The 12,137-nt window shown below is 42.3% G+C and overlaps 1 protein-coding gene across 1 annotated transcript in view; it reads right to left on the bottom strand.

The window, feature by feature from the left end:
- PIWIL1 (piwi like RNA-mediated gene silencing 1) overlaps positions 1–9,098 on the bottom strand; it is a 129,319-nt gene extending 120,221 nt beyond the window's left edge. Inside the window, exons 1-3 of the mRNA XM_063456421.1 lie at positions 8,965–9,098; positions 3,869–3,950; positions 2,651–2,797 (exon numbers count right to left, since the gene is read on the bottom strand). Coding sequence (XP_063312491.1) covers positions 2,651–2,797; positions 3,869–3,950; positions 8,965–9,098 — 363 coding nt within the window. The remainder of the gene's footprint in view (positions 1–2,650; positions 2,798–3,868; positions 3,951–8,964) is intronic.
- Between the last annotated feature and the right edge of the window lie 3,039 nt (positions 9,099–12,137).

The raw sequence follows: 12,137 nt of genomic DNA, 5'->3' as shown, positions 1-12,137 counted from the left end.
GGACACTCCAGACACCAAAAGAACTATCTAAATCATAGATGTCGAACATGCGGCCCCCCAGATGTTGCTGAACTACAACTCCCATGATTCTTTCAATGAAACAGATAGCCAGGGAATCATGGGAGTTGTAGTTCAGCAACATCTGGGGGGGCCGCATGTTCGACATCCCTGATCTAAATGATGCTGCTATAGTGCCATGAGGCAATCTTCCCGCAAGGGGTTAGAGTTGCTTCCAGCAGCGATGTCCAACCCCCAAGGCAGATTCTGAATTTTCAGATTCAGGTAGCGAAGAGTGCCGCCAGGCAAGTGGGTTGCTGATTGGCCATGAGTGGTTAGTTAACTCTCAGCCAGTGACTATCCATTCACTAAACTGGCTTTGAAAAGGTAAGTTTCTTTCCGAGTTAGTTTTGCAAATGGGGATCACTCTCAGCCAATCAGTAGCACCACTGCCCTGTGGCACTCCGCACTTCCTAAAACTGAAGTTTCAGGAGCCGGAAGCAGTCGCGGGTGGGTAGGGGGACTGGATATCAGCGCTGGAAGCAAGTTTGGAGTTAAATCGTTCAACCACTTCAGGTAAAAGTGCACCGGGGGCATGCTGGCACCATAACAACCTTATTTAGGTGGAGTTGCTACGATGCCTTAAAGTATCAGAAGTGGCAAAAAATTATCCAGCACTATAATGTCACAACCTGCCCAGGTGTGGTTTGCTCCTGGCCACGTGCTCTCCCACGAGCCCTTGCTCTGGCTCTTCCAGTCATTCTTCAGCCCTGCAATAGATAATTAAATGCACTGTAATTCCTACAATATTAAACTATAAAACAAAATGCCAACATAAAAACAGCAATATCCTTTGGGTTAACCCAGTTTAAAACAAAAATTCTTAACATTTCATGTTGTCTACAAATAGGGGTTATTGAGTTCTAGAGAGGGGTTAGCACATAAAAGCGTTCTAATCATGAAAGTGGTGCAAAGTGTGATAATAATGATCAAGAGCACGTGTATACAGACTGCTTTACTTTTACATTAAAAACGGCAACATTTAGAAAACAAACAAAAAATTTTTTAAAAAAATAAACTTTTCGAATTCCAAACAGAATAATCAATCCTTTCTACGATTCGAGTAGAATGTAGTGATATTAACTTGAATTCTATGAGCAAATTATATCAAATTGGACACAACCTGCCATTTGCACTTAGTAGCTAAAAATCCACAAACTATTTCAATAAAGGGTTCATACAATAGCCCCACATTATAGTAGCAATACATTTGCACAGCCATCGGCACACGTGTTATCTGCGTGTTACCTTCAATATGCCGCACACACACCAACGCTCCTCGTGTCTGAAATCCAGCGCGGGGCTCAGTCTAGAAATAGGGGCGGAGCACTTCGCAGAGCCGATCCCTCCGCACTTAATATATATTTAAATATCCAATTTAAAAGGCTATAATGTAGGGCTCTAGCATCAGAGTCGGAGCGGATATATTCCGAATCTACTAGCGACGCAGAAATGCTTAAAGTAATTAGTCGCGGAACTATTTTTTTTTTTTACTTTTGGCCAATATGCGGAAGAACATGTAAAAGCACATATTCGCGCTTACGCGATTGAACGGGTGCGGAGTGACGGAATGTTTGACTAATAGCAACGAGGCTAGCGTACCGCGCTTAGCGCTCATTGGGTGGTGAAATGGTCAGCTATCCAATCGTATCAGTCGCTCTCTGTAATGGCATACTGTAAATATACTTGCGCTGCTGCCAAAGTAGTGCGGAGTTAATTACTGTAACCTGTAAGGAACTTGAATATTTGGCTAGAAATGCCGAGTTTGATCAATTCTTTCTTGTTTGCTTTTTGCTGTCTGGGCCTAGAGCTGCAAATTATTATTTTAGGTATCCCTGTCTGGAGCACACCTATGGTTTGTGCTGGAAATAAAAGGTTAGTATGTTGTGAAATGTAATAAAAAAAACTTGTAACTTACTAAAAGTCAAAAGAAAGTCTTTAAAAACTATTGGGTTTATTCTCTGGGCTGGGAATTACACTTTTTAGTTTGAAATAGCCATCTTGCTAGTTTCCCTTGAAATTGGCAATCTCCTTGTTTGTTCCCTATAATTAATTTCCTATTGTGTCGACTTCCAAACTAAATGACAATATAAGGTAAAATAGCTGGAATGGGAGATCTTTTATTGTTGCCTTCAGGGAGACACCAATAAAATATTTTAAAACATATCTGGAGAAGTAATGGATCATTTTCCTTTATTCGCTCTGCTTCTGGTTGTCGTGGGATTTCTGCGTTGTCCACCATAGTTGCAGACGTTTGGGTGAGTGCTCTATGCATTTTTGTATATTACTATTTTATGTATAACAAAGCAGTGCATATGCCATGCATATATGGTGGTTTAATAAGAAATGTGGGTTTATTCACAGCTGCCATTAGAATAATTGGGCTCTCCCTTACAAAAACACTATTCACTTCCCCTGTCATACAATCCCAAACATGTACACTCAAAAACTACAGTGATTCATACTCATTGAGACACACACAGATGCACATTACAAGACACACACCTGAGGATACATAATGTCATACCATTTGTCAGACACACACACAGATAATACACATGAAGACACAAACACATATACACATGTCAGATACACAAGTGGTTATGATGCTGAGAATCTGTATGTGCAGCATTCCATTAATAAACGTGACATATAGCACTTTGCTAACAGAGGTGTAACTCAATTCTGGCAGCGTTCTTATCAGCCCAGAATGAGAGTTTTTGGCAGGCTTATATTGATTCTGTGAAACAAAAGAGAGAGAAGGGCTGAGCCACATAAAATTTAACAGGTAGAACTAAATAGTCTCGTCTCAACAATACAAATTGTCACATTTCTTATCAGGAAGTAGATGCCGCTGTTACGTTCTTTATGCTTGGGGGATGTGGTAGATCTAAGTGTCTTTAGTCTCCGTATGTGGATAGAGAAAGACAAGGCAACCTAATAGTGCAATATGTCAAAGCTTAATGTGACAGTATGTGAATAATAATGATGTTGCACTTACATGTAACAGAGCTATGACCAGCTCTAGTGTATATTGCATACAGTGGTACAATCCCCACTTATGGGATATGGTGAGGGTCGTTCACAGCAGATGGGTGTCCAGGTACTCAGAGAATAAAAAATAGCGACAGATAGTGCTCTCAATAAAATAGTAAAAGTTGTTTAAAATAAATCAGAATTATACTCACAAGAGTAGAACAGGTTCACTGTGCTATGATGATAGCATTGGTGGTATGATCCCCACCTGCGATATTCTTGAAAGTAGCGATGATAAAAATGCCAGGAAGTATAAATTAAAAATACATGGTAAAATATAAAGGTGATGGCACAATAGACTATTGTGAAAACCAAAATCCTTTATTAAATGAAATGCAAAGTAATATCCATAACGCGTTTCACCAATATAGGCTTTTTCAAATGGAGTGAAAAATACAACATGGCTAGTTGGAGTTTATATAGGGGAAAGAAGTGGTGTGGGAAAGTGAGTGGGGAATTTAAATTGCAGCCTTTGCTAGTCTACCACTCAGAGAACCCAAGGGTATTTAAGAAAAACCATGTCATGAAAAGCAAATTGCATGTGATGTGGAGGGCTAACAACAAAGCTGTTGGAGTAGTTCAGTTTTATTACTGTGATGTTTTTGCCCCCCCCCCCAAAAAAAAACAAAAAAACTCCTCTTATCCAGCCCCTAGGCCAGTAAGCAATTTCAAACTTCAAGAAGCTTTACATCAAACCCTTATAATTCTGGAAAAACATTTTAATATCCTTCATTGCTTACACCTCATAGATAAAGCATGAGGGAATGTGACTTACAGGACCATGGACTTGTGGCCAGAGGCTGTCCCTGAAAAAGTCTTTTGAACAGGATGCTTCTGTTGTTGAGTATATTGTGTCTCTGGAAAAGTCAATGGGCTTGGAGGTGAATTATGAAAATGTGGAGAAGTTAGTGAAGAATCACCAGACATAACTCACCATAGAAAAACACCAAAACCTTCAGAGAGAGCAGCAACATATGGCATCTGAGGAATTGTCTTCAGATGAGGAGGTGGAGAAGGAAAGGGAAAATGTTCCTAATGCACTGATCAAAGAAATTGGTTGAACTTCAACATTTCGTTGAAAAATATCACCCTGACAAAGCTGCTGTAAGTCATGCCACAAACATGTTCAAAGATAATGCTATGTCTCACTTTAGACACATTTTAAAACATAGGCAACAGAAAGTCTCAATGGACATTTTTTTTAGTGAAGAAAAGGTCCAGTGAATCTCAACCAGGTATCAGTGGTGTGAAATGATCAAGGGAAAGAACGGCAGAAGGGCAGACTCCCCATTAAAACAATATCTCTTCTCCTTTCCACCTACGTCATTAACTCTCATCATTACAGGTAAAGTGAAGTTAAGTTTCTATTTATTGTACATTGTGTTTATTATTTTTCTATTTGATTTTACGCATGTAAGGTACTATTAAACTGTAAAATTTGTGTTAAAATGCTGTAATTGTGGGGGTTTGGAACGGATTAATATAATATACATTAATTCTTATAGGAAATTTTTTGAACATATTAAGTTTGAGTTCCGAGGTTCCACTGTACTCTCAATGGGGAGGAAAAAGTGAATCTTTCATTGTATGTTATTTCTATTGGCATATCAAAATTTTTAGCATGTGTCTTAACACAGTTCTATGCGTTATCTAATAGGCCTTTACTGTGACAATTCCAATGGCATTTCTGATGCAAAATGATGGCATCATCAAGTGTGTAACTATACAGGTGGAGATAAAGGCTACATTCCTAATGAGGAATCCTTGGCTATGGCCGGTAAGGCTTTTTTGAGTTTCTCTTGTTTCAAGTGGTTTGTTTGTTGTGAACACAGAAGATGTGTGAAGGGTTAGCATTATCCTCATTCCTTTGTTCTTTGTTTGCGTCATAGGACTTACCACTGCCTGTGTGACAGCTATGGGTTTAAAACACCATATAATCCTTTTATGTCCTCTATAAGGTAAGCCATGTTACTTTGATTCTCTGTCAGAGTGAGGGCCAATCATTTTTACTGCAGCTGGTGTCAGCCACTACAATGGCAGAGCTTGTTGACATAAGTCGTAATATATTGTCAAAGTAACCAAAATATAAATTTTAGTACTCCAGATAGTTTATACAGTTATTGTCAATGTTATGATTTGTAAATGATAAAATCTTTTTTTTTTAATATGCTCTTTAAATAATATACAGTTTAATAGAAATCTCTATATTCTAGTGCATGTTTGAGTATATCTCCAAAAACTGTGAGGAAGGATATGCAAAGTTGATGCATACGTGCATTAATGATGACACAGATCAAGGCATGAAAATTCATTGTGTCAGCATGATGTATGTACACTGTGCTGACAATTGCCAATTAGGCCAGGTCATGTGCAGAGCATTACAGACGTAGTTCTGCATGAGCAGAACCATGGAAATTGGCTCACACAACAGAATATGAATTTAACAGTATGCTTGTGCATGTTCTTTTTGTTTTCTGTTTTCCCCAACTGGGAGAGCGCAACATTAATCCCAAATCGCCACTGCCCAAAAAAATCCTGGACACTGGGAGATATGCAGGTGTGGGAGGCACATAGTTTTCTCTGATGTATCAAATAAACCTCTGATATATAACAGTCCTAATAAGAAATCTAATGGCGATGTTAGGAAGAAGAAAGATTTCTAGATAAAAATGTATTTTTGTTTATATATTTTGCTGCCTATAAAGATCTTTGGGGCAAATAAAACACTTCTTCTAAACCATTACTGAACATGTGGCTAGCTGTGACCAAGCTAATCCTTTTAATGCTTCAGAAATAAATGTGTTCTGACAAAAATAAAATGGGATTTCCATAACTTGTCACCCCACCGTCTCATGTGTCACTATCCCAAGACCCTATAATTCTGGAGATTCTTGTCCAGGTACAGAAAAAGCCAAGGGGAGGGATCTAGAGTAATGCTGAGGGTAGAAGTGGCTCATGTGCACATAAATGATACCTCCTAGCATCCATAGAGGTTTCCCATGGCAATCATACCAAGCGTGCTCCTTTGTGCCCCAGGAAGCCTTCATGAACTCAATGTAATGGGCATTAAGAGAGATATAAAACTCTATATGTGCATGGAGAGCAAAAAACGGGGCACAATAGTATACTGAGAACAGGCAGCAGCTGAAATAGCCTGCCCTTCGGTGGGTCCCCGCTCAGATCTCAAGCTGGTTTTAGCTCATCTTGTGCCGTTACAGAGAGAACATCTCTGAAACATATCAGACTGGTCCCACCCATATGGGCAGTCCAGATTCAAAATGCCAGCAAATTCCCTCTGCACAAGAGACACAGCAACCCAGACAATCGTTTCAGCCTTGTTAGGTATCATCAGTGCGGCATAACTGATATCTCTCTAGGCACCGTGAGCAGGGGGTCCATGTCTGGATTACCCTTTAAACTTATGGAGAGCATAAAACAGGGTGCAAGAATGAAGTGGATATCAATCCGATTGATTAATTTGTGTACCTGCCCCTGGCCAAATTAAAGAAATAATGCGTGCACGCTCCCGAAGTAATTCACACCAGACACAAGTTTCAGGTTAATGAAAAACTTGAAGAATGTTTATTCAGAGGGAGTGGCATGCCCCTTATAAAGCAAAATTACATCATATGCTTTGTCAGAGATAACATGGAATAATACATCAATAATTGGTTAGAGGTTAAGTGGTTGATTTATTGCTCTTCCTACCGGGTGTGATGTCACTGGCATCTTGCAGGTCTCCCCCAGATTCCAGCGCCATCTTGTTAGTGAGGGTGTTAGTCGATGTCAAAGGGAAACTCCCTAGCCCTAGCGGCCATTTTAGGTAAATCACATATGAATTGATAAATACTGATTGAAACTATATAAAGTAAATAGACATTTTACTAACTAAAATTAGGTTAATATTTCATGTCCACGACAGTCCCCCCTTAAAATGACTATTTACTAAAAAGACAACTACAACTGTCCCTAAAATGTCCCTAATTGGCTGCAGCTCATCTGTCTTAACAGGCCTCGAACACTTCACTCCGTGGGTATCCCGCAGTGGCTAACCCACTACTTCTCCCACAACAGACTTTTGCCCGTAGAGACAGATGCTATCCCTAAAGAAATGCAGTTGTCTGTTTGAACTGGTGGGATTGGAGGGGTGTGTGTGGTGTGTCACATTCTGTGTCATCGATGTCTTATTGAAAGAATATAGTTATTGTGTGATCAATGGTTTGTCCTACAGTCTTCTGTAAATATTTCTGTATGCAGGGCAGTACACAACAAGTCAGGAAGAGGAAGAGAATTGTCACAGTAAGGACCGCAATTCCAACCTGGAATAGGGTTTTTCTGCCAACCATTCATCCATCCAAACCATCTGTCCCATGTATTAGGGACCCCAGAGTTCCTTTGTAATTCGTCAGAGAGACTGTCTAATTTCTCTATGGCCATGGTTACTTTACCGTTGGGTCCAGTATTGTCTGGAATAAAAGTACAGCATGTCATGGTATCGGGGAGTATTTTACATACGCCTCCTTTTTCTGCTAAGATCATGTCTAGGGCCATCCTGTTCTGAAATGTCATCTGGGAGGTAGCTTGCAGCTGTTCTGCCAAGCCTTGAAGGGCATCTCTAGTATAATTAACAAACCACTGTTGGTTATAGTAAATATAGTTAATCCAATTGACATTCTTGTTAGCCGTGATTAGTGGAATCAAGGATTCGAATCCTGCTGCCACCTCATCTCTGGCCTTGAATTCATTGGGTACCCCCCTTGGCACTCCTATGGCATCAATATAAACATGTGGGTCAAAACTCCTTCGGACGGGGCTCTTTTTACTCGGAAGTATGTGTGCGGGGAATCGAGTGGCGCACTATTTATTTTTTCATTCATGATTCACTAATAATGTCATGGGAGGGTCATGATATATGGCACAATAGCCAGATGGGAATTTGCCTACAAACTTACCAGTGTTTTTATGCACTGTGTAACAGGTGTAATTTCCTGGGTATACGGTGACTCCATCAGGTGGTCTGACGTTTCCCTGGGTGATTGGATACACCTTCTTCCATGATTCACATATTGATGAGTTAGTGGGTGATTGTGTATAGAGACTTAAGAAACACAATTCAACATCGGGAGGTAGATTAAAGGGAACCGTACCCAAGTGGGGTCTAGCCCCACCACAAACATAACAGTGTAGCGGTACTTACCCTTCCGGGTGCCGGCCGGGGTCCTCTATTCAAGCCACGCGCGGCTCAGCTGCTGCACGAGCCGCGCGCAGCTCATCCGACGGCTGGAGATGGAGGGCGGGCAGTGACCGCGAGAAGCGGTCACGTGTCCCGCCTGACACTAAGAGCGCGCCGCGAGTCTCGGGCGCGCTCTTAAAGGGACAGTGGGAGCCTAATTAGAAAAGGTCTCCCATTGGTCCCTGTCATGCCACACTCCCCATACAATTACCTTTTGGGGGTGTGGATATGACAGGGACCAATCATAATAGAGGTTTGGCTTTTTATACTTACCTCTTTCCCTTGTTCCTTGCCCTATCGTGGTTTCTGCTACAGTTCCCTTTAGCGCTTGTGGTGTTCAGTTGTGTTTCTTAGTTTTGACCTTGGCTTTGTATTCTGACTTTGTTTACTCTTTATCCTTATCTGTTCTGTTTGCCGGCTTGCTGTTTACTGTTTACCAGACCCCGGCTAGTCCTAGTTTACGCTGTCTCTCTGTGCCCTTGACCTCGGATCGTTCCTGACTCTGTACTTCTCCTATATACGTCGAGTCCGGCCACTCTAAGGTCCGGTAGACTTGTCTTCTATTTAGCTGGATCCTGCGTGTTGGGGTATAATCTCGTTACAAACAGTTAGTTTTGTTGTGTGAATTGGCATTATACCTCATCCATTCAAGCCACAGGTTAGTGTCTAGAAATCCGGTCTCTACTGCCATACTGTCTCCAAATGTGGGATTGGCAATGGCAACCATGTCTTTCAAAGTCTTGATGTGAGGTTTTAGAGGATTGACAGTCATGTGAGTAGTACCTACCCAGTCAGGTGATGTGAGCATGTCTTGTAAGTAGAAGGTTCCCAACTGATTATGTGAACCACCCCCCTTCCAATACATACCCATTACATATTCCCCAGCATCCCCTGGGCTGGGATGTTCTATATTTAAGGTAAGTTTCATTGGAGTTGACCCTGCGGGCTTACACAGGGTCATTCTGTATAACAAGGGCTTCCCATTTCTGTCAACTCTGTCTAAGGCACATTGGGGTTTATAGCCCAATGGCCTACCGGTGTTCCATCCCGCTGCCTTCCATGAACTACAGTGATGTCCCCAGTGTCCCCCTGTTACACAGATATATGGGTCCTTTTTGTTAGGTATGTCTTTGTATATAGCAGAGTGTTGTGTCTGTGGAAAAGTGCAAGAAACAATATCACAATAATCAAAAATAAATCTAACCACATGTGTGTTTGAAGAATTGTACCAAAATGTGTAAACATGATTGTCTTTTGTAATAGCAACTTGTTGGGCCTTTATTAGGCCTAGCAGCAAAAATAGGCACAGGAAGCTCATGGTTCAGCGGAGGTAGCTTCCTCTGGATCAGGTACTTTCTTACAATGTGAAGCGTGTATCCAGGTACTCTTTCCGGCCAACTTTACTGAGGTAGCTGCAGTCAGTAGTACTTGGTATGGACCATGAAACCTTGGTTCAAGAGTATGCTTCCTGAGGAATTTCTTGACCATAACCCAATCACCAGGAAGTAACTTGTGAGTGCCTGTGTTTGACTCTGGATCTGGAATAGAAGAAAACACTTGGGCATGAATTTTGGCCAAGGCATGAGAGAGTGCAGTTATATAATCTACCATAGCATCTTACTGAATCTGAAGCTGTTGGGGAAAATAACAGCCTAACCTGGGTGCTGTACCGAACAAAATCTCATAGGGGGATAGGCTGAACTTCCCTCTTGGGGTATACCGTACAATGAACAGTGCTAAAGGGAGACTCTCAGGCCAGGGCATGTTAGTTTCCTGGGACATTTTAAGCATTCTGGCTTTCAGTTAGCCATTCATGCGTTCTACATTACCACTACTTTGTGGGTGATAGGGTGTGTGAAAGGCAAGGGTCACCCCCAGTGCTGCCCAGCCTTCCCTGGTTAACAAAGCGGTAAAGGAGGTCACTTTCAATCACTTCTGGAACGCCATATCGGCAGACAATTTCTGTGAGGAGATGCTTTGCCGTGGTTTTGGCCTTGAGGTTAGCAACTGGAAAAGCTTCTGGCCCTCCCGAAAACATATCCACTATGACTAGTGTGTACTCATGCTGCCCACTCTTTGGCATTTGGATATGGTCAATCTGGATTCTCTGGAAAGGATAATGTTATTTGGCCAGGTGGTTAGGAGCAGCCTTGATAACCTTCCCAGGGTTGCATTTGGCGCAGATAGTACAAGATCTGCAATAGTTCCGTGTCAGAGTAGTGATACCAGGTGCTTCAAAGTATTTGTCAGTCAAAGAGTTCATCAGATGCTTGGACAAATGGGCTGGTCCGTGGGCCCACTGAACAACAGCTGGATACATGTTCCTGGGTAAACAGAACTTGAGGTTGATAGAGTAAACATCATTTTTAAGGATTGCCCCTTTGTCCTTCCAGCTCTGTTTCTCTTGAGGGGTTGCCACGGCTTGTTGTTCTCTCAGAAATTTGAGATCCGTAGGTAAGGTTTGCATGGTGTAAATAGGGATCTCTTCGATGGCCACTCTTCTGTCCACTTTCCAGCCTTGCCGTGCCGCCTCCTTAGCGACCTGGTCAGCCAGGTGGTTGCCCTGGGCTTCTCCTGAGTTCAACCTACCGTGGGCCTTTACCTTTAGTATGGCCACCTCTTCAGGGAGCAGCAGGACGTCCATCAATTCTTCAATAGCTGCACCATGTTTCTCAGGAGTACCGGTAGCTGTAAGGAAACCCTTGGTTTTCCAAATCAGACTAAAGTCATGTGCCACACCTAGGGCATATCATGAATCTGTGTAAATGTTGACACGTGTGCCTTCTGACAGCTTACATGCCACGGTGAGGGCTGTTAGTTCGGCCTCTTGAGCTGATTTTGACAGTGGGAGTGCAGAGGCCTGAAGTACTTGGCTTTCTGTAGTAACTGCATACCCAGTATGGTATTGCCCTTGTTCATCAGCAAATCTAGAGCCATCCACAAACAAGGTGCAGTCTGGATTAGGCAGAGCAGCCTCATGCACGGTTGGTAAGTGAGTGGTTTCCATCTTCATTTGTTCAAAACAATCATGAGGGGTCTTGCCTCGTGGGAGGGAGATCCTCACATATCTCAGTGTGGTACCGAGGATAACTTGCTGTCTTGCAGTTAATGATCTTTTTAGTGATTCCTGCCGATGCAAGTTGTTCTTGGGATGCAGTACTCCATGATTTCTCCTTCCACGAGAGATCAGGGGACTTGGTGAATGAGACATGAGGAACGGCCACTTCCCAATGATGATAAAGATGTGATACTTCCATTGGTAGATAAACCAATAGAACCATGTTGCCTTTGGAGTCACAGAATAAATCTGTTAGCGTGATGCGTATTTCCACTAGACGGAACAGCTCTTCTTCGTAGTATGAGTCAGGGCCTGGAGTGTCTTTGAACCACAGGGTGCAGTGTAGAAGGTTCTCAGGCTGCTCATCATGTGGAACTGTGGGAGTAGGTATTTGAAATTCCATTTGGACATCAGGATTAATGTCCAAGCTGTACCAGTAGTGGGGCACTCCCCCCTTGGGAAGTGGCAGAAGAGTGGCCGGATCAGGGTATAACATCTTTGAAGGGTAACATTGTCAGGTAGTAGAAGAGAAGTCTGTAGACGAAGGTGTCGTTGTGTGGAGAGGTGTTTTGGCTGGACTTGATGCAAGATGGCGGAAATGTCATTTAGAGCAAAGACAGTTAGTTTATGTCCAAGGACAAAGTCATTGGTTTTGTCTAATAATGCACTGGCAGCAAAAACAGCACGTAAGCAGGAAGGAGATGGGGTCAAGCATGCAGGAGAAGTAGCCAATTGGCCTCTGACGAGAACCGT

Source organism: Pelobates fuscus, chromosome 5 (assembly GCF_036172605.1).
Source record: "Pelobates fuscus isolate aPelFus1 chromosome 5, aPelFus1.pri, whole genome shotgun sequence".
Classification (NCBI taxonomy): domain Eukaryota; kingdom Metazoa; phylum Chordata; class Amphibia; order Anura; family Pelobatidae; genus Pelobates; species Pelobates fuscus.
This window is presented reverse-complemented; position numbering and strand designations above follow the sequence as displayed.